Source organism: Bos indicus x Bos taurus, chromosome 20 (genome assembly GCF_003369695.1).
Source record: "Bos indicus x Bos taurus breed Angus x Brahman F1 hybrid chromosome 20, Bos_hybrid_MaternalHap_v2.0, whole genome shotgun sequence".
Classification (NCBI taxonomy): domain Eukaryota; kingdom Metazoa; phylum Chordata; class Mammalia; order Artiodactyla; family Bovidae; genus Bos; species Bos indicus x Bos taurus.
Window position 1 is genome coordinate 37,763,444 of NC_040095.1, and position 27,838 is coordinate 37,791,281.

At 39.1% G+C, this 27,838-nt stretch overlaps 2 protein-coding genes and 1 long non-coding RNA gene across 10 annotated transcripts in view; 2 read left to right on the forward strand and 1 right to left on the reverse strand.

Moving 5' to 3' along the window:
* The window catches only part of RANBP3L (RAN binding protein 3 like), a 55,009-nt gene extending 39,406 nt beyond the window's left edge, over positions 1-15,603 (forward strand). For 4 of the 6 annotated variants that reach the window (XM_027519900.1, XM_027519903.1, XM_027519901.1 and 1 more), the window contains 8 exons: positions 289-392; positions 1,476-1,560; positions 4,304-4,406; positions 4,761-4,891; positions 6,773-6,896; positions 8,711-8,853; positions 12,601-12,790; positions 14,836-15,603. In XM_027519900.1, the coding sequence (XP_027375701.1) occupies positions 289-392; positions 1,476-1,560; positions 4,304-4,406; positions 4,761-4,891; positions 6,773-6,896; positions 8,711-8,853; positions 12,601-12,790; positions 14,836-14,879 (924 nt within the window). In that variant the 3' untranslated portion in view covers positions 14,880-15,603. Of the gene's footprint in view, positions 1-288; positions 393-1,475; positions 1,561-4,303; positions 4,407-4,760; positions 4,892-6,772; positions 6,897-8,710; positions 8,854-12,600; positions 12,791-14,481; positions 14,663-14,835 lie in introns of those variants that run through there. The other 2 variants (XM_027519902.1, XM_027519904.1) reach the window with 2 other exon arrangements.
* Positions 11,349-22,720, reverse strand: LOC113878812. 2 transcript variants are annotated; one of them, XR_003507145.1, is made up of 2 exons: positions 22,638-22,720; positions 11,349-11,705 (listed from the first exon to the last, which is right to left on the reverse strand). It is a non-coding gene; the product is annotated as an uncharacterized LOC113878812 (long non-coding RNA). The 2 variants fall into 2 exon arrangements; XR_003507144.1 differs by lacking the exon at positions 22,638-22,720 and adding an exon at positions 12,592-12,674.
* Positions 22,721-22,741: 21 nt separating this feature from the next.
* NADK2 (NAD kinase 2, mitochondrial) overlaps positions 22,742-27,838 on the forward strand; it is a 45,226-nt gene continuing 40,129 nt past the window's right edge. For both annotated transcript variants that reach the window (XM_027519897.1, XM_027519898.1), the window contains exon 1: positions 22,742-23,144. In XM_027519897.1, coding sequence (XP_027375698.1) covers positions 22,845-23,144 — 300 coding nt within the window. In that variant the 5' untranslated portion in view covers positions 22,742-22,844. The remainder of the gene's footprint in view (positions 23,145-27,838) is intronic.

The window sequence follows — 27,838 nt, forward strand, 5'->3', positions numbered from 1 at the left end:
ATAGTGTATAGAATATGTTTAGGACTGTACTTGAACATAGTAAGGTTTCTATTCATTTAACTATAGCTAAGGCTTTCCTGGTGGCTCAGAGGTTAAAGCATCTGCCTGCAGTGCAGGAGAGCTGGGTTCAATCCCTGGGATGGGAAGATCCCCTGGAGAAGAAAATGGCAACCCACTCCAGGATTCTTGCCTACAGAATTTAACTATAGCTAGTGTTTCCTTGTCTAATGCTCTTATATATAGTAAGGCAGTTTAAATGAACTTTTTGATGGACTTTTTTTCTTTCAGATTTATGAGGGGAACTCCTATTTGCTAAGTGAAAACTTACCAAATGCCAGAATTTCAATCCAGCTGTCTACTAATCAGAATGCTTTAGGTACTACATCACTACGGTACGTTAACGACGAGAAAACGGAAATGTTCTTTCATTTTCTTTCGTCAATAAAATTATTTACGGAAAATAATTTTCTGACATTGTACAGACAAATTGCTAAGATTTCTGCTTGAGAGGAGATTTTATAAAATACAAGTTTAAAATGCTTTTAAAAATGTCTCTAATATTTGTATATTATCATCCTGGTATTGGATTGTCCCTACTGTTTCATTGACTTGGGTAAGAATGTTTAAATTAGGTAGAGCTAAACTTTTTATTTAATTAGGCATTAAATATCTGGCTACTCAATTAGCCTTTCCTCCTCTTCCCTGGTATTCTCTCTTTCCCTCTTTTAAATTATTTCTGGCATTATAATGTATTAACATAAATCGGACAGACAACAAAGAAAGCAGTAGAAATATGCAAAGTGAAAGTGAATATTTATTAGCATTGCCAGTGATGGGGGCATGTTTGATCTGAGAGAGGAATGCAACTAGCTGTGGACATACTGGTCTCATGACAGGAGCCCATACAGGTACCTCAGCACTTACCTACTGTGCATGCTGTGGGTGCAGTAGGGATCCTGAAGCATGTCTGCCAACAGAGGGCTGCATGTCTTTGAGTTTGTCGCTATGCAAAACACTTTAAACATTCAAGTTTCTGGAAGGTAAAAATTAAACTAAACCACTGCACACTCAAGTGTAACGAGAAAAGAGATTGGCTTTGCTGTGCCCTTAGACCTTGCATGGCTAAAAGCACTGGCCAGTTGGGGAAAAGGAGAGTGGAGACTGGAGACCAGAGAGTCAGCGCTGAAAAAGCACAAAGATAATGACTGGGCAGCTCCCCGGCTGATCACACAGCCTCTCTGCACTGGTCTTGGCCAGTGTTGTAACAGCTGTCAGATATTTTGACTTTCATCATCAGAAGTACCTATTTCATCTTTTTCTTCATTTCTCATTAACTTCAGATAAACAAAAGTTAGCAGATGTTTTTATGCTTTACATAAATCTATTAAATCATCTGATCATTTCACTAAGGTTTAATATGGCTATATCCATTGCTACTACATTTAAAATAGCAAATGCTTATTTCTTTTCCATAGATGTCAACCAAGTGAAGATAAATATTCTATGAAAAGCTGCAGTTCTGATTTCGTTTTTGGAGAAAACATGGTAGAAAGAGTTTTGGTAAGATTTTGGCAAATGTTTCTATTACTATATAAAGAGCTGTCACTTCTAAAGGCAAATTAATTAAAACAATGTTAAACTGGAGCATACTTTTTAACTACTGAGTTCAAAGGCACATTTTCCTATCTTTAACTGGAGAGATTCTCCTGGGAAGCAAGTTCTAGTTGTTAGAATAATAGACAAGAGCCCACAGAGGAAGGGAATTGTCTAATTATAACATTATTACTGATGAGAAATATTAAATACTTCTTTGATTTGCATTAAATCAAAGGAAACCAAGGAAATCCTAGAATTATATGCAATGGTTAAGTAAGCTCAATTGGTCATGATATTTTAATATAGTTTTTCAATAGCATTTTCATAACAAGATGGATTTAAAATGATTTGCATTTTTTCTCATTAATCACAAACTTCCCCTGTCAAGTTTTTACACTGACAGATTTTTTTCTTGCTAGCTATAGGAGGGAATCATAGTATTTTACTTGCTTATGGGAATACACTTGCCAAGTGGAACCTGACTATTATTACCATCTTCCTTAAGCATCCTCCTACATGGGGCATCCCATGTGGTAAAGAATCCACCTACCAATGCAGGAGACATGAGTTTGATCCCTGGGACAGGAAGATCCCCTGGAGGAGGAAATGGCAACCTACTCCAGTATTCTTGCCTGGAAATTTCCAAGGATAGAGGAGCCTGGCAGGCTCCAGTACATGGGGTCAGCAGAGTCTGACAGCAGAGTCAGACACGACTGAGCGACTAAACAACAATCCTTCTGTGCGAGGCAGTTGCTGCTTTGTCCTCTGCAGGGTGTGTTTCTAAAACAGAGCAAGATGTAGAGTGGAGAATTATATAGTCAAATGGAAGCTGTGGAGCAAGTATGCCCACGGTTTTATTTGGCTCAACACATCTTAATACTCTTTGCACTTTCATCCAGACCAGAATCTTAGCTGAGATAAGACAAGGATGCTATCTTGTCTTAGGGCTTTAGCTACATGAAGAATCCCATGGAAGATGCACAGATTTTAAAACCTGTGCTATGACTCAGAATAACAAAAGGACCAACTCCTGAGGTCTGTTTATTCCAAGATTTTAATCAAACCAGTCACTTTTAAGATCTCGCTTATTCTACACCTGCCTCAGGCTCAACGCCAATTCCAAGAGAAGCATCACAGTTCTTCAGCTTAGCAGTGCCTTTCTGTCACTCCCAAGATGAAGGTCGGCTCCAGCAATCCTAGAGCTGTTGACCCACATCTTTGGATTTGAACCAGAATGGACCAACTTCCAAAGTGAAGTTGCAGGCAGTATGTTTAAGCACATTTATTCTAGATTAGTCATAGCTTCTGTAAGATGTCACAGTCACAAATACAATACTCTTCAAACCTCATGGGATCAACTTTAACATTTGACTCACTTAACACATGGTTAACACACCATCTGTGTTTTTATGGTACATAAAGCATTGGCACTGGTCTCAAGTTTGGTGGCATATTACAATCATCTGGTGAGCCTTCAGAGGACTTTTTATGCCTGGTCATCTCCCCAAACCGATTAGATCAGGATCTCTGTGGGTGAGGTCAGATGTCAAGTGATTTGAACGTACAGACAGGATTGAAAACCATCCGGTTACACAAAGCTAAAGAAGACCTTGTCCTCTAGAGTTGTCTACAGTCTAGAACGGAGAGAGAGAGATACCAGTACAAATGAACGACGATGGGGATTATAGATTTGGCGTGAGGAGGTAGGTACCTGTGTGCATTTCCTATGAGCACTTCAAGGCTGGCTTACAAAGGAACCTGAGCTTCCTGTCTTCTTAAGTGGATAACATTCTAGGATGGCAGGAGCTATAAGAGATCACCTGTGTTTGTCCTTTAGTTAATCCTGTAATCCTGTGGCCCTATGATTTGAAGGCCATGATGCCTCCTGATTTGTTTGCTGGTTATGTGCTTTTAGAGTGAGTCATTAGACTTTCTGTGCTTTAGTTTCTGTTTTCTTAAAATGGAAATAATTATACCCATCTCTACCAATTTTAACAGATTATCCTGAGGCCCAGTTAAATAAAATGAAAGAATCTTGATTCATAAGGGAAAAGATATAAAACTAAGCTCTGAAGTATCCTTCAATTCTCCCTGTTCTGCAGGGAGCTATACAAGCACTGTGTGGGAGGTTGTAAATATCCTGGCAATTACTTGGTCTTTTTTTTCATACAGGTGTCGATTACAGCACATGTGCAAAAGCCCCAGGTGTGCAGCCTTAAAAGCCATTGCTGTGTCAGAGGAAAAGTTAGGATTCATTCTGTAATAATGATCTGATGAGATAGCTAGTGGGTTCTTTGGACAACTTTTTAATTTTTTACATTAAAAGGATAGAAAGAATGGACTATTGGGAATACTGAAATAATTTGAAAAAGTGACATCAGTTGCACTTCCTTCAAGGCATTAGGTTGTTGTAGTGGTAGCTTGGAACAGCTGCTACCTCCCTGTGGGTCTCTGAAAGGTTTCCCATTGTCCCTGGAACTAGATGCCACCTGAAGTAGGCTGGTGGTGACTAGATTGTTTCCTTAGATCAGAACCAAGGTTTTCTAACAATGGGGAGGAGTTCCCATTCAGCACAAGAGGATCCCAAAACAAAAACAGAGCTGTTGGGTTTGTTTGCCACATTGAGACAGAAGAACAAAAGTATCTCTTGGGTTACTGCAAATATATGGAGATAAAATTAAGCAAGACATCTTTTTCTTCCACCTAGGGTACTCAAAAACTCACTCAGCCTCAACTCGAAAGTGATTTATACATCAAGGAAAAACCATTCAAATTCACTCTAAAAATTCCTGTCAACTCTCCAAACTCAAGTAAGAATTATTTCATTTGTAAAACATCTGATTCAACTAGTATATTTCCTGTTTTTCCATGTCATTTGTTTAATATCTGTAAAATACAAAAGCCAAAATCCATTGTTTAAAATCTTTAGTGAAGATTAAAGCATATAAATTTGGTTACATGATATAAAAGCCTGCATAATTTTTGGACTTCATGATATGGGGGATCATTGAAGAGATATGCCTAAACACGAGCAGTTTGATTTTTTGAAACAGTCATTGTTATAAAAAGCTAAGGAGACGTGCATGTTAACAGGGGCAAAAAAGAACTTTCACAGTGGATAAAATGGGGCATTTTACATGTTCTTTCCCCCTATTTTCTCTTAGGAACAGACACTATTGAAAATATATCCCTAATTGAATCAGCTGCTGCTTTCTCTTTTAAACCATCACCAAAATGTTTGCTGGAGAAAATTGATATTATAACAGGGGAGGAGGCAGAACACAATGTGTTAGAGGTCTGTATATTGTGTATTGCTCTTTCTGGAATAAAGTTACGCTCAACAGAGACAACTTTAAAGATAAAGGCAGAAGTATAGTTTTCATAAAGACCTGGCTGTTAAAATTAAAATGTTTGAGGCTTTCAAATATTAAACCAACATTTTGTTGTATTCTTACATTTGTGTGTGTAATTTGCAGGAAAATGGATTACAGGCTTCACATTCATATTAGTCCCTTAGAAAGAAGACAGCCAAGGACTCAGTCTTAAAGTAACTCCAGACCTATATTTTATACTTTTCATGTCAGCTTTATTATCAGTTATTATCAAATGGCTTAAAATTCTATTTACACTGAACATTAAAAATGCAGAGAGATAAACTGATTTCAGTTCAAGATAATAAAAATTTTCTTTTTCCTTTAAAAGCTCTTTTTTTAAATTGAAGTAAAGTTGATTTACGATGTTGAGGTAATTTCTGCTGTATAGAAAAGTGACATACATATATATACTTTCTTTTTTATATTATTTTCTATTATAGTTTATCTCAGGATATTTACTATAGTTCTTTCTGTGCTATATAGTAGGACCTTGTTTATCCTAAAAGTTCTTTTAAGTAAGTTTTGAATTGCACATGAATCAAGAATTTCAAAGATGTGGTATATAGTATCACACATAGAATATGGCAATGGCAATCCACTCCGGTACTCTTACCTGGAAAACCCCATGGATGGAGGAGCCTGGTAGGCTGCAGTCCATGGGGTCGCTAAGAGTCGGACATGACTGAGTGACTTCACTTTCACTTTTCACTTTCATGCATTGGAGAAGGAAATGGCAACCCACTCCAGTGTTCTTGCCTGGAGAACCCCAGGGACTCGGGAGCCTGGAGCCGTCTATGGGGTTGCACAGAGTTGGACACGACTGAAGCAACTTAGTAGCAGCAGCATAGGATTTGAACAATGAGTGGCGTAGCTATCAGTCTCCGCATATGAAATGTAATTACTACACCTCAATCATGTTCAACAAAGCACAGATTTCCCTTAGGCTTTCTCCATCTGCTTTACCCCAAACTCTCTTCATTCCTGTTTTCTTCCCCCTTGATCTACTGATACATTTACTGTACAAATGTGTCTCACAGCATAACTCTCAGATCAGATTAATCCCAGATTCACTGAAGTAGTCACTAGGGGTGAGGCCCTGACATGTTATATTTTTAACAAGTCATCTAGGGGATTCTTGTACGCAGTAGTATTTGAGAGCCACTGGTAAGCATTAAATTATAGTATGGTACTCTGTGGTATCACATTCTAGTTCTGATGCTATATTTATTAAAATTTTTAAAGCACACAAATAGTTCCATGATTTCTTAATTTTCAGATAAATTACCTGATTCAAATAACACTGTTTATTTTAAAAGTTGGTATACATAGATAAATCGTTAAGTGAAAAAGCAACATGCAGACATATGTATTCTACCATTTATAGAAAAAAAAAAAGGAAAATATATATATATTGACATGTATATACATACAAATATCTCTAGAAATATTTAGATAATATTTATCTAATTTTTCTAATTTATCTAATATAATATCTAATATCTAGATATTAGATAAACAAAATATTTAGCAACAGTGATCAACTGTTGTAGGGTGTGAAAATTGGTAGATGGGAACTACTATTGGTGGAGCTACTTTTCACTTTGTACATCTTTTTGCTTTTTAATGTTTGAACTATTCAAAAATTGTATTGTTTTAGAAACTAAATAAAATTTTCAAGCTGGTTTAGAAATCATTAACAAAGGCTATCCTGATAAGATATCAGACAAAAGTGTTATAGCAAAGGAAAGAAATCACTTTGAAAAATGTTTCATATTTTGACATTAAAAAAAAATTTCCTTTAGATCAACTGCAAGCTTTTTAGATTCAACAAAACAACACAGTCCTGGACTGAAAGGGGCAGAGGAGCTTTGAGACTGAATGACACAGCACGCAGGCATGATTGCGGAACATTCCAGTCAAGATTAAGTAAGGAATCATTTTGTAAAGCAAGTCACTAATTTTCAGGGAAGATTTCCCAATATAGATACACATCATTTTCTAGAGGTGTGTTATGTGTCAATAGATTAGACTGCTGAACACAATATTATTTTTAAGGTACTATAGGAGCTTCCTGTTTAAAGGAGGCTCTGACGTCAGACCACACAGTTTCCAGGTCTGGCTCCATTACTAACTAGTGACCTTGGATAAATTACTTAATCTCCTTCTACTCTAGTTGCATCAGTTAAAAATGCAGATAACAGCAAGTCCATGAATTAGTGAGTGAGTGTGAGAATTCAGTGAGAAAATGCATATAAAGCACCTTTGACCAGCCCAGCACACACCTAAATAGTGATCCCATTATTATTTAAAGGAATATGATGGATTTAGTTTTGAAGTGGAATAGTTTTTCTAAAGAGAGTATTTGTCCTGTAATTCATTCTTGGCATTCTAAGTGCAGAATGTGGGTTGGGATGAAAGGTCAATTTCCAAGTAAATAAAGGTGTGTGGTTATCGAATCCTGTAGGCAGAGTGTTGGTCAGAATCTGGTCAGCCAAACTGCCAGGTTGAGGAGGTTTCTGGCATCCAAGAGACACACTGGGCATTGTTCAGAGGTCCAGACTGAAAGTGAGCACAGGCAGAGATCTGGGCAGGGATGGGCTTACTGGTCAACATTAAACAGTCAAAGCTTGTGGGGGAGACTACAAGCAGAAGCTGGTAAATGGATATTTGTTGAGTTTCAGATATCAAGCTCAAGAAGGGAGTAAGGAATAGAATTCAGACTAAGAGAGTAGGATCATGGGGAAACAGGTTTCTAAATGACCTAAGTATAATTCCCAAGGCAGGTATTAGTTGTTTTCTACTCTGGTTTAATTTCTGTCTTTCCACTACCTGCCAAAAAATGGACAAAACAACTTAAAAAAAAAACTATACAGGTAATACATGTCCATTACAGAAGACAGAAAATATAGACTGACAAAAAGGAAAAAAAAATTAAATTACTCATAGGCCTGTCTTCCTGTAGCAGCTAGCCTTTGCTAACAAAATATATTCTTAAGGACTTTGTATACAATGAATGTGGGGCTCCCTGGGTAGCTCAAATGGTAAAAAATCTGCCTGCAATGCAGGGGACCTGGGTTCGATCCCTGGGTTGGGAAGATCCCCTGGAGAAGGGCGTGACAATCCACTCCAGTATTCTGCCTGGAGAATTCCAGGGAGAGAGGAGCCTGGCAGGCTACAGTCCATGGAGTCACAAAGAGTTGGACACAACTGAGTGACTAACACTACTACTAATGTATAAACATTGAAAAATTTGTGATACATGGTGTTTATATTCCTCTCTAATCTGATTTTTTTCTTTTATATAGTATACCATGGTCATCTTTCCACATTAATAATTACCTTTTTTCAGTATTCTTAATGAGGTCATAATATCTTCAATAGCTGTACCATCATTTAAGTAATTTCATTTTTTGAATGCTTCAAGCTTTTGTTTCAGTTTTGTCCATTGTGAGCAATTCTTGGGTAAATATTCTTCTCACCATTAGGTCCTCAATGGAATTCTAAAACTTACAGTGAAAGAATATTGCATTTTTGGCACTTAAGCTAAAGAGTCTTCCAACAAAATAAAAGCTCAGTTTGGAAACCAAATTATAATCTAGTCAATTAAATTTCAATTTAGTAGTGAAAACAGAGTCTGAAAAACAACTACCAGATTTATTTGCTTTCATAATGGCAAATGCCTCTGAAAGGCTAAGGAATCAACTGTTCTAAAGCCTGATAAATTCACCTTTCTATTTTAGTTATGCGCAATCAAGGCAGCCTGAGGCTGATTCTCAACAGCAAACTCTGGGCTCAGATGGAGATTCAAAGAGCAAATCACAAAAATTTACAAATAACAGCTACTGATTTAGAAGACTGTAACGTCAAAGTGTTTTTAATTCAGGTAAGTGACAAATTTCAGTGATAGAGGATTATCCTACTATTTATAGATTTCTGCAGTCACTAATTTTTTTTCCATTTTATTGTACTAACCTGTACCACTGGCAAAAAATCAGCCATTTATTATGGTTGTTTATAGTCTAATTCGGAGAAGGCAATGGCACCCCACTCCAGTACTCTTGCTTGGAAAATCCCATGGAAGGAGGAGCCTGTTAGGCTGCAGTCCATGGGGTCGCTAAGAGTCGCACACGACTGAGTGACTTCACTTTCACTTTTCACTTTCGTGCATTGGAGAAGGAAATGGCAGCCCACTCCAGTGTTCTTGCCTGGAGAATCCCAGGGACAGGGGAGCCTGGTGGGCTGCCGTCTATGGGGTCGCACAGAGTCGGACACGACTGAAGTGACTTAGCATAGCATAGCATAGTCTAATCAGTTCAATTCAGTTCAGTTCAGTTGCTCAGTCGTGTCCGACTCTTTGTGACCCCATGGACTGCAGCATGCCAGTCTATACCAGACCTAAATTTGATATGAAGTTTAGAGATTAACACCAATTTACAGTAGTCAGTTGGTACTAGTCTTAAGACAGCTGTATTGGTATATGCTTTCAAATGTCTCCATTTTTCTTTACTGTTAAAATTATGTCAGGAATCTTACTAGATTACCAGAGATACTACTGTCAGGATTGGCTCCTAGGAGGCCAGCACAATCCACACCCCAGTGCTTACACTGTGTGCTGAAATTGAGGCTTTGAGATCACTGGAAAGGAACCAGTGAGAAGTGGAAAAACACAGGGCTAGCAAGTTAAAAGAACCAGTCCAATAGCAATTTCCAATTCTGGACTTGAGTCAATCTCCAAGGTAACAGGTTCACAACAGCTTTAGCTATCCTGGCAGCAGGAATGCTTGACCTCAAATATAAGATCCAGGCAAAAGAGACAAAGCTGACATGAGTCAGGTGAGAAAAAAGGCCTGGATATCCCCCGCATGCTGAGAATCAGAAGATGTGAGAAGCCTGAGTATCCAAGTGACTCAGGTAGAAGATGATAATACAAGTAAACTGGCTTCCACATAATAATGGTAAAAAAAGTTGGCAAGAGGCCACTGGTGAAAAACTAACGATTTTAGTGCACTGTTAGGCATAAGTGATGTTGAGTATTAAAATCTTAGAGTAAAATGCCTAAATCCTGTTTACCATTTAGGCAGATAATATTGGATACTCTGCTAGACCAGATGCCCCTGGCTTTGAGTGGTTAAAGCACCCTGCCTGAGACCAAGTCTGATACTATGATTAGATTAGATTAAACTATGACTAGATTCTGCTGCTCAATATCTGGCTCATTCTGACTTTTTAAACTGTAGGGTAATTTTTAGATATTAGCAAACAAAATGCAATAAAAATCACCCCAAATTCCACTCCTAGAGATGGTCACTATTAACATTTTGGTCTTATATTTTAGTTTTATAATATATATTTATGTTATAATATATATATGTGTCGGTACGTTTATAGACACGCTTACCATATTGTACATACTGTATGACTTTCAGACAAGTAATTTAACCTTCCTCAACCTGATTTTACTCATCTGCCAATGGAAGACAATGTACTTGATAAACTGATGGAGAAGATTAAATAGTTAACATTTGATTGTGAAATACACATATGTAACCTTTTCACTTATCAATGAAAATGAGTGTTTTCTGTTATTAAATTGTAGTCCATTCAAGAATTCTTTTATAGGTGAAAATAATTTGTTCTATTATATGCCATAATTTTTTCCACTAATTCCACTTTGTTAAATACTTAGGTAATTCAATGTGTTCATTATTATAAATTCTGCAAAGAATCCTCTATGTACATACATGTTATTTTTCTTGGGAAAAGGTTTTGACTGTCTTAACAAATTTATCTCTATAAAGACTGAACCAATTTTCATTCTCACTAGCATTTTCTTATGGTACTTCCTGGAAAAATTTTTTAAGCTTTGGAGATTTGTTCAAAAAATATATATCATTGTGCTTTTACTTCTTGTTTTGAATTTCTTGAATGAAAATACATGAATAAATTTGGCAATATGCATATATATGTATATACACTCTACATCAGTGAAAGACATATTTAAATTTTAATGTAAAAAAAAATCAAGGCAGCAGGACAGTATTTATGTTTCAATTACAAATACTCTGTCAATATTTTTTGTTAATTAATTTACTGAAGAAAAATTATACCTTTGGCTTCCCTTGTGGCTCAGCTGGTAAAGAAGCCACCTGCAGTGAGGGAGACCTGGGTTCGATCCCTGTGTTGGGAAGATCCCCTGGGGAAGGGAAAGACTACCCACTCCAGTATTCTGGCCTAGAGAATTCCATGAACTGTATAGTCCATGGGGTTGCAAAGAGTCAGACACGACTGAGCAACTTTCACTTCACATAATATAAAAAATTAAATTAGTGAAAAGTCAACAAATATTTACTCAACACCTGCTATATATCTAATACAATATGAGACACAAAAGTATTTTATTTCATTTGTACTTTTTCCCTAAAAATAATTAAGGCAGCTTAGCAACATACTAACAAAAAACTATATTTAAGACTCTTCTCCCAAAAAGTTGGCATGTAGTTGGTTCACTCCTCAGTTCTTGGCTTTGAAATATTTGGTAGCTCTTCGAAAGATTAGCAAAGAGAAAACTTTCCCCAGATTTTCTTTGAAACTGTGAAAAGATCCAAAAATGTAAGCCACTGACATGTTAACTTAAGGAGTGCTGACTTTGATGACGAAAACCAAGTCCCAGCCAATCCGTCAACTAGCTGTGTAGACTCAGACAAGCTGTGCATTTCTGAGCCATAATTTTCTTATCTGTAAAGGGAAAGCAAAACAAGTATTTATTTAATATCTGTACTATATGCTTTCATTAATATAAAAATTAGCGAATAAATTATTGTTAAATAATTAACCTACAGTTTTATTATAAGGATTGAAAAAAATAAAAATATAACAACAGCGAATGTTATACCAATGTTATTCTCACTGTTATTTTTTATATTAATAGCAAAAGTAAAAATAGAAAAAGTATTGAAAAGGAAAAATAGAAAAGTATAGAAAGCAACGACCTCTGATGTATTTATGGTACAACATCATAGACCATTTGAATGACCTTTCTGCAGAGCTATGCAGCTTGCTTCCCTGGGGGCTCAGTCAGTAAAGAATCTGCCTGCAATGCAGGAGACTCTGGTCCCAACCCTGGGTCAGGAAGATCCCCTGTATACCCCGGAGAAGAAAATGACAACCCACTCCAGTATTCTTGACTGGAAAACCCCATGGACAGAAGAGCCTGGTGGGCGACTTAGTGACTAAACCACCAAATGCAGCTTTCAGGGCTGTCTAAGCAAGTGATGTAAAGGAAATGAAAGTCTTTTTTTCCCCAGCTAACTCTCTAACTTTATACACCGTAACATAGTTTGGAGGAAGAATGGTCTTAATAAACAAACTCAAATATAAACTTCAAATCACAAAATTTCATTTTCTCAGTTTAAAAGGCACAGATTGGGACCTCTTATCAAATTATCTATGTTAGGATTCAATTTGGTACAAGATGAATTGGCTCTTTACCCTTTTGTTTCTAGGCTTATTTACATTCTAGATTTGTGTCATATAATTCTTTCCTTATTAAAAGTGAAAGATTACAAATTTGTAAAGTGTGGCTATCACTGAGTTACTTATATTCTTAACAAATTTAATTTACCTCTTGTAGGCCAGTGCCAAAGACACAGGACGTATGCACGCAGCCATCCATCACCGTCTTGTTGCGCTTCGAAGCTTCGACAAGCGGACAGATGCAAATCAAACTGAAAGCCAGTCAGAGACAGTCCTCCAACAGTGTAACTATGATAGCTGTGATGAGGATGAAGAGGATCTCATCCAAGCTACTAAAGCTAGATCAGGTAAAGGACTTTTCTTCTGTTGGTTTGAGGTTTAAGAAGGAGATCTTATTCACAACCCTTTATAGGAAACAGATTTTTAGAAAGTGGAACTTGTCTGCTCAAAGCGGGTGGGGGTTAGAGCCCTAGATGTTTGGATCTGAGAAGCAGGTCTGAAAATCAGACTTCTACAGAGGCCTGTTTTGGGATTTCACCAAAAATCAGGCTTATTGCAATACCTGCATATCATCTGCATATACATCTCATAAAAAACCATATTTACAATGTAAAGTATTCATTGCTACACTGAAACTAATCATATATTCATATTTCTCTTCACTTGTTCTCATTCTCTTGTTATTGGCCATTATAAGAGAGATTATAAATACTAGTAATGGAGCCAACAGGCAAATCTGGTTTGAAAGACTGATAAACCCTGTTTATTCTCTTTCAAAGACCTTCTTTACTTAGGGCAAAAAGTGCTGTTTCTTTTATTACATCAGGATTGGTAAATTGAACAAGCAGTGGAACCACTGATTAATGGATTTTTAGGTTTTAGTGCTTGTCCTGATGAGTGAATTTAAAACTAAAATCCATCATTATATTTGGAGAAAAACCTTGTCAAGGAAACAATAAGCCCAGCTTTATTATACAGATATAGCTATTCCTATAAAGTCATCCGAGTATTTTCAGTAATAGTTTCATTTAGCCCTGAATTTTGCTTTAAGGAGGACTGACAAAGGACTTACAAAAATAGTGTATTAGCAGGTATTTCCCCAATTTTTGATCATTTAAATCTTAAAGCTATTTTAATCATACATAATTTAAGAATCTATCAAAGAACATGTGCAAAACTTGATGAAATAGCTTCCTTGGCCTAGTACTAAAAATGTAATCAAAAGGAAGAGTACACGAAACATGCAGAGCAGGATCATAAACTGCTAGACTCAGTGAGCCAGAGACCTAAGCAAATATGACTTTTCTTGTTACTATCAAATAAAAGGTTTAATTATTTTTTAACTGTATGAAATTTATAAATTAAAATCATTATAACATTTGTATTGTCAACAATAGAATGAGGTCTTTTAGAAAATGAGCTGGTATCCATTAAAAGTGAAAGTGAAAATCACTCAGTCATATCCAATTGTGATCCCATGGATTGTAACCTGCCATGCTCCTCTGTCCATGGAATTCTCCAGGCAAGAATACTGGAGTGGGTAGCTATTCATTTCTCCAGGGGATCTTCCCGACCCAGGAACTGAACTGGGGTCTCCTGCATTGCAGGCAGATTCTTTACCAGGTGAGCTACCAGGGAAGCCCATCCTAAAGGAAATCAGTCCTAAATATTCATTGGAAGGACTGATGCTGAAGCTAAACTCCAAAACTTTGGCCACCTGATGCAAAGAACTGACACATTGGAAAAGACCCTGATGGTAGGAAAGACTGAAGGCAGGAGAAGGGGATGATAGAGGGTGAGATGGTTGGATGGCATCACTAACTCGATGGACATGAGTTTGAGCACGATTTGGGAGCTGGTGATGGACAGAGCCCGGCATGTTGTAGTCCATTGGGTTGCAAAGAGTTGGACATGGCTGAACGATTGAACTGATCCATTAAAAATGTTAACTTGTAATTAAGATTAAGTTGCAAAATTATTTCATCAACAAATGTCATGTTTATGAATAGATCCTGTATTCTACCATATTTCATTTCAGGAAAGGGGTGATATGTAACTATCTTCAAACAAAATGAGAAACAGTGGGAATAAGGGAAAGTAAATTGTCAATCATATGAACCCATCTTTTCTTGCTAACTTTTCTAGCACTTTCTCCAGGAGTGTTGCACATAAATGCTAAATGTAATGGAAGCAATAAAATGTCTGACTTTTTAAACTTTGTTGCCTGTGAATTAAGGGAAGGTTTAATTATATGAAAATATTATGTTTATAATTAGGAACATTTCCAAATATTACTTAAAAATATAGATTCTATATGTTTCATTTCCTTGATAGCATGCATATTCATGAATATTCATGTTCAATTGTATTCAATTTTACATTTATATCACAGATTCTTATAGGTGGACCCACAGACAGTCTGTTGCCTGTTCATGAATACTGCTATGAACATGACAACATCTACAAAGAAAACACCTCATTGAAAAAAATCACTTTACTGAAAAAAACTAGACCATCCTAATCACTAAATGAGAAGATCCTATTCATTCCTTGAACAATTTAACAGAAAAATCTAAGAAATATAATTTGTTGCAATTAAAATGTTTCTCTGATGTAGTATAATAATTCTGAGGTTTTGTATTTTGATTATTGTGAAGAAAATGACAGACTTTAAGAAACACATGGCCTATGAAAGTTCAAAATTTATTATTTTAAAAGAAGCTAATTTAGAATAAGATTTGATTACTAATTTGGGCTGTTCATCACATTGATGGATACAATAGTTAATACAGTAAATTGTGATTTGATAAATATCTCACTAAGGTATTTATTTTTCAGTCATATTTTGTCTGGCCATAAAACATATTTTACAAAAGTTCCAGAGTCATTTCTTTGAAAAACATTATAACTGCATGATAACATGTTCTATCATGTTTTTTCTTCTGGGAAATGTATGTTTTTGTTTAACCTTTGGATTCCCTAATTCTAAAAGATTATTTATTCACGGTGTAAATTCTTTTAAAGAGAATATCTATTATTGCATTTATGTCTATTGCACTTTGATATATGCTTGGTTCAAGGTCAGTATCCAATTTTTGTTGAAGGAATGAGCAAAATACATTACCTATATATTAAAATAGTAAGTATACAAAAAGTGAAATATGTTAATGTGTTCTTTGCTTTACTTATATAATTAAATTTCCATTAATATTCTAGTAGGTGTGGCTGTACAAAGACCTTTTAAAAAACAAATATATCATATGTAGCCAAATTAATTTTTTTCTTAAATGCCATTATTAAGGTAAGCCACAGTAATTTCAATAATTGCACACAACAGAATTTTGATGCTTCTCCTTTGAGATGTGCTTCAGAGATACTTCAGGAGTCACACAGGAAAATCAGTATCACTACTTATGGCCACATGTTACTTTTCAATCCAGTATGATCACCCCATGGCATCAAAATGACTTCTGATTATCTCCCTTAAACAATATTCCTTTAAAGGCATCTTAATCTACTCAGGCTGCCATAACAAAATACCAAATTGGGTGACTTAGACAACAGAAATTTATTTTTCACTGTTTTAGAGGCTGGGAAGTCTAAAATCAAGATGCTGACAGGTTGGTTTCATCCTGAGACCTCTTCTCTTGGCTTGTAGGGTCTACCACCTGACATGACCTCTTTGTTGTGGGAGCACAGGGAGTGAGTGGGGAGAAAAAGAGAGCAAGTTATTTGGTGTCTTTTTTTTACAAGAACAGTGATCACATTAGACCAGGGCCTCATAATCTCTTCTAACCCTAATTACCTCCTAAAGCCCCATCTCCAAATATCACCACATTGTAAGTAGCCTTCAACAGATGAATTTTGAAAGAACACAAACATTTAGTCCATAATAAGGAATAACTCACACTTACAAAATTATTTCTTAAAAAGTTCTAAACAAACATATTTGGCATAACATTACAGTTTCATTTCTTTGTTGGAGAATAATATTCATTTGGAAATGTACATTTGAATATACTTTAAAAAAAAAGCGACATTATTTTATTATAGTACCATATATAATAGTAAAAGCAATTATATATGTGCATTTATTGTCAAATCTGAACTCAGGCTCGAAAGCTTAGCATATGAAAGTTGAATTACTCTTTTAGACTATAATTTAGGTAGTATGTTACAACTGTTGCAAGTTTTACTTTTTCCCTGTAACTCTGTAACTACTAAGAGTATCTAACTTTCATTTATTCTTCCAGTGACTATAGAAGAAATACAGTAAATAAAATCCTTTACTTCTAAATTAAGCAATGACTCAGGAACTGAAGAGAAGTTAATGAGAGAGAGGAAGAGAGAAAATGTCTAGAGAAGGAAAAAAACAATAAAGAAGAGCTCTAACATGAAGGAAAAGTCAAAAGAATGGAAAATCAGGAATTTTAAGTTTGTTTTTTTTTTAATTCTAAAAGAGTGACTCTGATGCAGAACAAATTCAGAGGAAATTTTTCTTTAGAAGCATAACATAAATTGGGAGACATCTGAGAAGATATTAAAGAATTGGTTCTAAGACCTTAGCTGGTATGGGAACACTAGGATTATACTAAATTGTTGAAGTAAAGCAGAGAAACAGATTTTCTTTACCTTCCTGACATGTTCTTCCTTGCCCCGTGTTTAGTGTAAAGAGGAACTTTCTCAATGCTTCAAATGTTTTATCTGAGGATTATGGCATGGCTATTAAAAGTAGAAACATATTTACCTTATGATTTTCAACCCATTTCCACTCCGCTATTCCTCCTGATACTCTCTATGCATATATTTAGTAATATTTTGGAGTGATAATAGAAATAGGGACATCTTATAGTTTCTCCTTGTCCTATACCTTCATCTCTGCTCTGTGAAAGTGTCAGTCACTCAGTCCTGTCTGACTCTTTGCAACCCTATGGACCATAGCCCACCAGGCTCCTCTGTCCATGGAATTCTTCAGGCAAGAATACTGGAGGGGGTTGCCATTCCCTTCTCTGGGGGATCTCCCTGATATCTTCATCTAGCCTACTTCTTTTTGACTTTTCTGTATCCTTTGTCATCCTTCTCTTTAATGTGAAGAGATCAATCATATAATGATAGTTATTTTCACAAGTTATTAGGTAGGTGACTCCAAAGCACACATCTTCTCTCATAGAACCAGCTTTTATTAAAAATTACTTAGATAAATATATTTTAGAATATTAATTATTCTAAATATATTCTAGATATATTTAATATGATATCCAATCATACATTTAATCTAAACATTCTTTTCTAAATTTTCTAAATTTAGATTTCTAAATACAAATTCTTTTCTTTTAATCTAAACATTCTGATAGAAAACATTCTTATCCATCAATAGTACTGTTTAATTATTTAAAATTTTGGCTGTGCTGGGTCTTCATTGCTACCTGGGTTCTCTCTAGTTGAGGGGAGCAGGGGCTACTCTCTAGCTGAGGTGCATGGGCTTCTCACTGCAGTGGCTTCTCTTGTTGGGGAGCATGGGCTCTAGGTGTGTGGCTCAGCAGTTGTGGCTACCGGGCTCTGGAGGACAGGCTTATGGGCTATGGTGTGTGGGATCTTTCTGAACTAGAGCTAGAACTCATGTCTCCTGCATTGGCAGGTGAACTCTTTACCACTGAGCCACCAGGGAAGCCCATCAAGAGTAATTTTATACCAAGTTATTCAGCTTAATTATAAACCAGCAAAATATTCTCAAATATGTTACATCCATTACTGCCAAAACCAGGAACCCTTAGTTATCAGGGACTAATACCTTATATTAGAGTATGTGGATGTCATGTTTCAAAAAGCCAGAGGGTGGTGGTATATATCTTTCAGAATTAGAATGTACATGAAGTGAGCTGGAGGAGTTGTAATGATTGGGAAGCATAAATCTTAAGTTTTATAAACCTTCAAGTTGTGAACATCACGATGATAATTTCTCCCCCATAAAACGTTGAGAACAATACAGCTTGCTTGAGATATGGCTAACTGGGTAAATTTATTCACTAGAAAAGAACACCAGCCTTGTCATAGATGGGGTCTGAGTACGAAACTCAAACAGATTATTTTAGTTGTTTGAGGGTAGCTGAAACTGATATTAAATCCACAAATGCCAACACTTTAGTTTGTTTTGCATGGCCAGATTATACCCACAGTACTGGTAATTTTTGACATCATACGTGGAATTCACAATGGTAATTTTTGACATCATATGTGGAATTCAGAGATGTGAATACTTGAATGTAGTTGAAATTTCTAAGATGATATTTGGAAACTACAGCCTTGGAGGAGTTACTGAAATAACTGGCAAATGTTTAGCCTAATAAACACTTGATAATATAATAATTTCAAACAGTGGATCACCAAAATTTCTTGCTATCTGCCAATCTGATGGACATAAAAGATGATTTCACTATTACCTTAATTTGCATTTTTCTGATTTCTAATAAGGCTGAGGATCCTTTAGATATGTACTCACTGCTTGTATTTCTTCTAATAAATTTGTTCCTAATCTTTGCAATGGCTTCCTAGCATACAGAAGATAAATGTCAAGTTCCTAAGCATGGATATAACATTTAATGTCTTTCCTCTGTCTTAAATCTCTAGCCTCACCTCCCACCATTGCCTGCCTCCCTCTAAATGTTCTAGGTTTTCAGAATTGTTATTTTATTACTTCATACCTTTGCACACACTGTTTACTCTGTGGAATTCCTTTCTTACTCTTGCTGATTCTGCCTAATACCTAGCTTATTCTTCACGACTTAGCTTGAGACATTCCCAGAAAGTTTTCCCTAACTCCTCTTAGGCTAAGCTAAGACGTGTTCCTTCAAATTTCTATAACACCCTGTGTATAATTTTACCATTGCACAGACTGTATGTTCTTCAAGGGGAGAGACTATCTTTTATTTATCATTAGCACTTAGCAGGGTGCCTCACCTATAGCAGGTAATCAAATATAATTTGATCTCTATTAACACATGTTGTATATATAAGACTCAAGAAGTGTTATCTAACAGGAAGCTAGAAACAAGGATCTAAAGCTCTGGACAGAGGCTGGTCTAAACATACTGGTAGTAGCTGAAGTCATGGAAGGTGAAGAGAGCTAATATTTATCAAGTGTATACCTCATAAGGGGCATGTGGCTAGGCATTTGTACATATTATTTATAACTTTACAAGGAAGCTGTTATATTTTGTAAATGAAGAAGTAGGCTCACAAAGGTTAAGGGAATAGTTCAAGGTTGACAAAAGTAATAAATAGTAAAGCTGTGATTTGAACCAAGGTCTTTTAAAATCCCAAACCCAGGCTCTTTTCATTACACAAGAGTAAAGAAGCTCATGCAGAAGAGTGGAGAAGGAGATAGACAGAGACAAAATGGAAGGAAAGGAAAGGGATGGATAGATCCTAAAGATGAGCTCGGGAAGAACTCAGAAAGAGGACAGAGGGATGGGCAGAACACCATTAGGGATTGGTGCATTGTGAACCAGAGTAAAAATTTCTAAAGAAAATGATAACCATTTCAAATGGAGAAGGACCAAGTCATTTAAAGGCTGATAAATGTCTTACAAGTTTACAAACAGATATTTGGTCACCTTGGAAATAGCAGTAATTAGTAAAGTGGTTGGGAGAAACCAGATTACAACAGAATGATGGATGAGTAGGAGGCAGGAATGCCGACCAATAATGAACCAATGACTCGTTCAAGAATCTTAGCTATAAAGAGAAGACACGTGTGTGAAAGTCACTCAGTCGTGTTTGACTCTTTGTGACTCCATGGACTGTAGCACACCATGATCCTCTGTCCATGGGGATTGTCCAGGCAAGAATACTGGAGTGGGTTGCCATTCCCTTCTCCAGGGGATGTTCCCAACCTGGGGATTGAACCCAGGTTTCCCACACTACAGACAAATTTTTTTACCACCTGAGCCACCAGCAATATATAAAGAGCTAGGGCTTAGATGGCTGTTTGTTTTTTTAATTTAAAGATGTCTGAGACATGAGTATGTTTAAATAGTGAAGAGGAAAGTCCAATAGAGAAAGATAAAGGTATAATAAAGGTGATAACTTGATGGAGTATTATTTTTGAGCAGGTGGAAGAAGATGGGATCCAAAAATAACAATGGACAAAGAGGCAGATCTATCAAATGAGAAGATGTCAGTGTAGACAAGTTTGTAGCTGGAAATGGGGGAGATGTAAAAATTTGAGTACTTAATGGTGAAATCGGAAGAGACGGGGTCTGAAATTTTGCATATGCATAACAAAACTCATAGATTTTGATCCAAAAGAGGTTTTCTAGATTCATTTTTTTCTATCAAATGGATCGACTGACATTCTGCTAGTCACCTAAGCTTCAAACTGCAGTGTCATCTATGACCTCTCCCTTTTCTTTCTTCCTGATGGCTAAGTAATTATAAAGTATTGAAACAGTACGACTAGAAAGGACCTTGAGAATGTTCAGTTACAAATGAGTAACATCCTACAGAAGTTAAGACATATGCTTAAGTGTGCCCTGCAAATCACTATTAGCAGCTGCTGTGAGGCAAAGCTTCTGGTCAGAAGGGGTAAGTGACCTACTGAAAGCAAACATCTATCAGACTCCATTGTGTATTTCTCAGTCTAATATACTACATGGCACATAGTAGGGACTCAGTGAGTATTCGGTGAACCCATGAATGAATGCTGGCGGTAGTGGTTAGCTGAAAACTAAAAGTCACAGATTTGGAATCAATTTGTGCTTGGCAGAACCTTGGAATCACTCTAGCTCAACTCCCTCATTTTAAGATGAGGAATCTGAGGCCCAGAAAGATGAAGCAACCTGCTCAAAGTCCAGGAGCTAGTTACCGATAGTGCTAGGACTACAAAGAAGCAAAGAGGGTGCCAAAACAAATAGATCTAAAGAGCAGGAGGGACGAAAACTAGGGTCTGCACTGCCACTTGATTCCCCTATTGTAATAGGGGCATTTTCTTCCATTTTCATTACTTTTACTCTATAGCTCGGATCTAAGTGTAACTATGCCAAAAGTGCCCAAGTCGCCCTTCCTTCTCTTGCCTACTAGTTTGTTCCACATTCCAAAGCCAGATGAGTAATCATCAAACATTGCTCTCAGGACTCACTTCTTTTCAGTTAAAAGCCTCCAAAAGGTCAACTACTGCCTACTAGGCTTTCCTGGTGCCTCTCCTGGTAAAGAATCCGCCGCAATGCGGGAAACGTGGGTTCCATCTCTGGGTTGGGAAGATCACCTGGAGAAGGGAACTACCCACTCCAGTATTCCGAGCTGGCGAATTCCATGGACTATTCCATGGGGTCTCAAAGAGTCGGACATGACTGAGCGACTTTCCTTTCACTGCCTACAGAGTAAGATCCAAATTATTAACATTCTTAACCCTTCACTCTTTTCCTATCTACTTTTACAACCGTATCTCCCCATCTAGAAATGTTCCATTTGGCCAGACTCGTCTATCAATCAACCTCTGTCTCAAAGGCTAACCCCGCCCTCGCCCGCAGGGTGGCAGGGGGAGGGTAGGAAGAGGTTATAGTTTTTGTTTTTTTTTTTTTTGTAGGTTAGCAGTAGCTGCCACCTGCGCAGCCCATGCTTAGCCGAGCCTGGTACTCGGCTTACTGCTCTCTTTCTCCCTTGCAATTGTTAACAATTTCTCAACAAGGGACTCTGCGTTTTCATTCTGCAGTAGGCCCCGCAAATAGGGGAGCGATTCCTGAGTCGGTCTTCTCAGACCCTAGCCCGGAGCCGGACACATTAGCCACGCGATACTGCAGGATGGAACAAAGGGTCTATCTGCAATAACGAAACAGAATCCAGAGCAAGGAGTTGCGGCCGCACGTGCTTTCCCGCCGGGCGCTTAAAACCGTACTCGCAGGCCCAGCGCCACCTCAGACCAGTTCCACCTGGGTGCAGCTCCTACACCAAATAGAATTCCAGCCCTTCCCCCGGCCGCAGCCAATCCCCGAAGCTCCTCGGCCTCCAAAACCGCTGCGGGTTCTGATTGGCTCACAGAGTTGGCCTGGGGGGGAGGGTGCAGACGCGGGGGAAAGGGGTGGAGCTGGAGGTCGGTCCCCGGGCGGGGAAGTGGCCACTGCGCAGGCGTGGATGGAAAAGGCTACCCAAACAAACACAGCCTCACCACTGGGAGGCCTCCCACTTTTCCCCGCCTACCTTTTTCTTGGGCTCTCCGGACTCCCAATCGCCGGGCTTTACCCGCCCCCGTCAACGTCTGGGCACGTCCCCCTCGCGGCGCGGGCCACGCACTACTGTGCACTTAACCTCTGCGAGTCTGGCGGGAACCCGGAGGCAGGGGCGGCGCGGACGGCCCGCAGTGTTGCCGGCGGGGAGCCGAGGCCTGCAGCCGCTGCAGGGCCGACGATGACTTGTTACCGAGGCTTCTTGCTGGGCAGCTGTCGTCGCGTGGCTGGGGGCCGGGCAGCGGTGCTCAGGGGGCCGGGCGCGGGAGGCCCCACCGCGCGGCCGTGGCTCGGCGGTGAAGGTGGCAGCCGGCGGCACCTGGGGCAGGGGCAGCCGCGCGAGCTGGCGGGCTGTGGTAGCCGCCCCGACGGCGGCTTCCGCCCGTCCCGGGTGGTGGTGGTGGCCAAAACCACCCGGTACGAGTTCGAGCAGCAGCGATACCGTTACGCGGAGCTGTCGGAGGAGGACCTGAAGCAGCTGGTGGGTCCCGGCGGCCCCCGCTCTTGTGTCTCGGCCGGGCCCAGGCCCGCGACTTTGGGGGGCCGGCCGCGCCCCCTCGGGCGAGACCTCTCGGGACAACCCTTCTTCCCGGGGCGTCCTAGATGCCAGGCCTGCCCTGCACGCTACCCTCCACTCCCTCCGGCTTCGCTTGTAGGCTCCCCTCTCCTGCGTGTGCGCGCGAGCGTGTGTGTGTGTGTGTGTGTGTGTGTGTGTGTTTAGAGAGAGAGAGGGAGGGGCAGGTTCACTGTTAGTGCGAAGACCCCCGCCCCCAAGCCGGGGCGTCTGGAGGAACCTTGGGTGGGAGAAGGACTCTCACTGTGGGAGAGGTTTGGGCATTCATTTGCGCCCTCACCACCCACACCCCCTTTAAACAACCCGGAGCGAGGTAGGTCTGAAGCTTGGATGCTCTGGGAATCTCTCCCCAGGCCGCCCCGGGGGGAAAGGGGGCCCCTGGGTACCGCTGCGGGCAGCGGAAAAGAGGGTTCTGGTACCGTGGACACACCCCCTTTTACTGGGCACGACTGCCAGGCCTGGGGCACTCGGGAGAGCCAGTCGGCTTGAGCCTTTTCCGTGCTGGAACGTGGTCCTCAGACAAGGTTCTAGGAGTTTGCTTTAAAAGCTCACGTGTCTCCGGTGCTAGGAAGAGCAAGGGAGAAATTTGACTTTGAATGTATGTTATTAAATAGAAAGGTCCAAACGAAGGCAGGTAAATACAGCGCCTATGTCTATAGTGTAGTAATGCCTCCATAATAGACTATGTTTGGTATGGATGTTTATTAATATCTTTGAAAAGTATATAAATACACCTAATTATGGCTTCCCTGGTGACTCAGAGGTTAAAGCGTCTGCCTGCAATGCGGGACACCTGGGTTCGATCCCTGGGTCAGAAAGATCCCTTGGAGAAGGAAATGGCAACCCACTCCAATATTCTTGCCTGGATAATCCCATGGACGGAGGAGCCTGGTGGGCTACACCAGGCTCTTGGGATCGCAAAGAGTCGGACACGACTGAGCGACTTCACTAAGGTGGTGAATATTACCTACTTTCACTCTTATTTTTGAAGCATCTAATCCCACGCCCACACCCACTTTAGGAAAAGGAGAATGATGTTTCTACGATGAACCGTATATCTGGAAAAATCTCCATTGGAAATCTCTTAATTGTTGAGACCACCCCAAAAGACTTTGGAATTAATTTCCTATAACCATAGTCCTGTAGCATTCTGTACCAGAATAGACACTCTGGTCCTGAACTTGTAGTTGGCAATCATCAGCAATTTTTTGGTAATATTTTATCAAATATTGAAGGGCTTATCAAAATGAAGGGCTTCCCTGGTGGCTCAGCTGGTATAGAATCCTCCTGCAACGCCAGAGACCCAAGTTCATTCCCTGGGTGGAGAAGATTCCCTGGAGAAGGAAATGGCAACCCACTCCAGAAAGTGAAAGTGTTATTTGCTCAGGTACCTTGCCACCCCATGGACTGTAGCCCCAGCCATAAGTACTATTTTCAACATTTAGCTTCATTGTTTAATGAGTTAATTGAGGAGGGCCTCTGTATTCATCTGATGGCAATGCTAGGTGCTCATTTCTTTCCTTTTCCTCAAGTGTTTGAAGGTAGCAGTTTATGGAAAACATTTGCATCATTTAAAGAGTAAATCAAACAGTTTGATTGGACTCTGTTGCAGAGGAAGAGGGTGGGAAGATTTGGGAGAATGGCATTGAAACATGTATAATATCATGTATGAAACGAGTTGCCAGTCCAGGTTCGATGCACGATGCTGGATGCTTGGGGCTAGTGTACTGGGACGACCCAGAGGGATGGTATGGGGAGGGAGGAGGGAGGAGGGTTCAGGATGGGGAACACATGTATACCTGTGGCGGATTCAGTTTGATATTTGGCAAAACTAATACAATTTGTAAAGTTTAAAAATAAAATAAAATTAAAAAAAAGAGTAAATCAAACAGTTTGAGCAGGAGGTTGGAGTAGTTGAGTTTGTGTTAAAGGAGTGAAGCTGAGAGTGAGGCAGGAAATAAAAAGGTGAGAAGCAATTGTTTCTGATTTGGGAAAGAGGTGGTGTCCTTTGGGTCCTGCTTCTAATTCTGCACATCTGTTATACTTTTTAGAAGCTGTCAAGTGCTGTATACGCATAAATATGTTCTTCATAACAATTTTATGGAAGCCTCCCACAACAGTTAAAAACAATATACTTGGTTGGCATGATCAGAGTGTGGGATTGGGGATCAGGAGCTTGCAGCCAGGCCCAAGTCCTGTGTGGTCAAATTCCTCTGCTGCTTTTTAACTTCTCTGGGGCTCCTTGGTGACAGTGGTACTTTTGGTGTGGTGCTGCCAGTTTTCAGGGTGCATCCACCTAGTTCACTCTGTGAAGTACTAGGATTGGACTAGAGAGCCTCCAAGGCCCTTTCTGATACTTCAGAACTCTGAATAACTTGTATAAGGCCTCACGATATGAGTGGCATCTGAATTAGATTAATTCTTGAATATCTGAACTAGATTACCACTTATCAAAACTTTTTAAATGTAAGATAAATCAAGTCTTTCAAAAATTGAACTACCTGGTATACCCACTCTTGAGTATCTGAAGAGAAATCTGTAATGGGTAAATATTTGCCTATTGCTTGAGTATGCTGTTTGGATTAAGAAAACTTTTGAAGTAACACTTCGGGACTGTGGAACAGAGTTTTGAAATAGCTGCTGTTGCTATCATTTCAACTAAGTGTTATTGGATTTGTCTGTAACTGATTTGAGGTATTTATATTAAGGCCAGTATTCAGAATGAAGGGCTTCCCAGGTGACTGAGTGATAAAGAATCCTCCTGCCAAGCAAGAGACATGGATTTGAACCCTGGGTTGAAAAGATGCCCTGGAGAAGGAAATGGCAACCCACTCAAGTATCCTTGCCTGGGAAATCTCATGGACAGAGGAGCCTGGCAGGCTACAGTCCCTGGGGTCACAAAGAATTGGGACAGGACTTAGCGACTAAACGACAACAAATTTGGAATGGAATAGTATTAGGTGGAGCCCGTACCAGAGTTCAGGGACAGGCCAAACAATACTGGACTGTGTGAAATTGTTCTAAAATGGGATTCTGTGATAGGAATGATATGGTTAATATTGTTTGCTATTTTGTTGGGGTAAAAGATACTGAGGGATAGGAATCATGTGAATTGGGTATAAAAGACAGTCGCCAAGTGTTCGCTTCCTTGAGTGTTCTGGCACCGTGGCTGGCTGTGTCTATGGTGTCTTGGGAACCTGAAGTTTTAGGGCAGATGGTTCTCTTTTGTGGGGGTGGTGGTGATTGTTCTGTGGCAAAATAGATCTCTATTAGGGTACTTGTTAAAATGAAAATGGAAGGCGAGGGATAGAGTGCAAGAATAATTTCATACTCTGAAGCTTCATGGTTCTGTAACCTTGTAGAAACATAAACAATTAAAGGAAATATTTCTTAGTTGATAAAGCATAAACAGACTGGGTCAAAGTTTGACTTTTAATTGCTCATTCATATTGGTTTTACTTTGGTTTATTTTCAGTTCTTGCATTTCCTTTCCCCCTAGCTGATCAGTGACTTTTCTTGTGAATAAATTTGTAGTCAGCGAGTTTACCTTTCCTGGCTCAAAACTTTGCAAGGACTAAACTATTTTATTACGCTTGCCTCACAAGTGATGCAGCTGTCAGTGGGTGTGGAGCTTATATCATCAGGGTTGATGCCACTCACAAACTAAACCTTTGGATGAATCAAAACTGATTGGAAAGGATTTTGCCATCATAAACACACCTATCGACCAAAGAGAATGTTTTATTTCAGAATATTTTAATATATGCCAAATAACAAATGAACCGTTACCACCCGTATCTGGCTCCACTCCAAGTCATACAACCCCAGAAGCAACTCTATGGTTTCCATTTTTAATTTCTTTTAAAATTAGTGTCCTAGTGGGATAGCATTATTTCATTTAGTAGTCCCTCTGTCACTGGCTTAAGTTCTTCCTAGTTACTGCCTTCTTAGCAGATTTGGGAGATGCAGCACCTTGGATTTTGTTCTCCTTACTCTGAAAACAGTGGTGTCACTTGTAGTTCTTGGGCAGATAACATTTCTGCCACATGTGCAGTGAGTGTAGTGTATGCACCATGAGTGTTTATCAAGTGAACGAACATGATCTGGAGTCCTGCCAGAGTCTTCCAACGGAACCTCACTCCTTTCACATCTTCTAGACACAGGAACCTGAGTAGTCTATCCAAAGTGAACATCTGGCCACTTTACTCCTCTGCTTAGAACGCCTCAGAAGCTCCCTGTAACCTATAGAGTCACCCAGGGAATTTGTTAGAATGCAGGTACCTGAACCTTATCTTTCTTCCCCTCAGATGTAAAGATTCAGTTTGTGGAGAACTCCCAGACTCTGGGCTCTGAACCATACCCTTAAGACTGCTGATGCTTAAGGGATTCACATTTTTAACAAACTCTCCAGGTTTGCAGTTGGTCCCCAGATCACACTTCGAGGTGAACCTTTATTATCCTTTGTGTGCTAAAAACAAGGTCTTTTAGGAACTGACTCGGGTCCACCTCTTAAGCTTTATTTCTAATCACTTCTTGTCTAGAACTTCATTTTCCATTGCTTTCAAACTGCTTTAATTTCCATTAGATGTTGTGCTTATCTA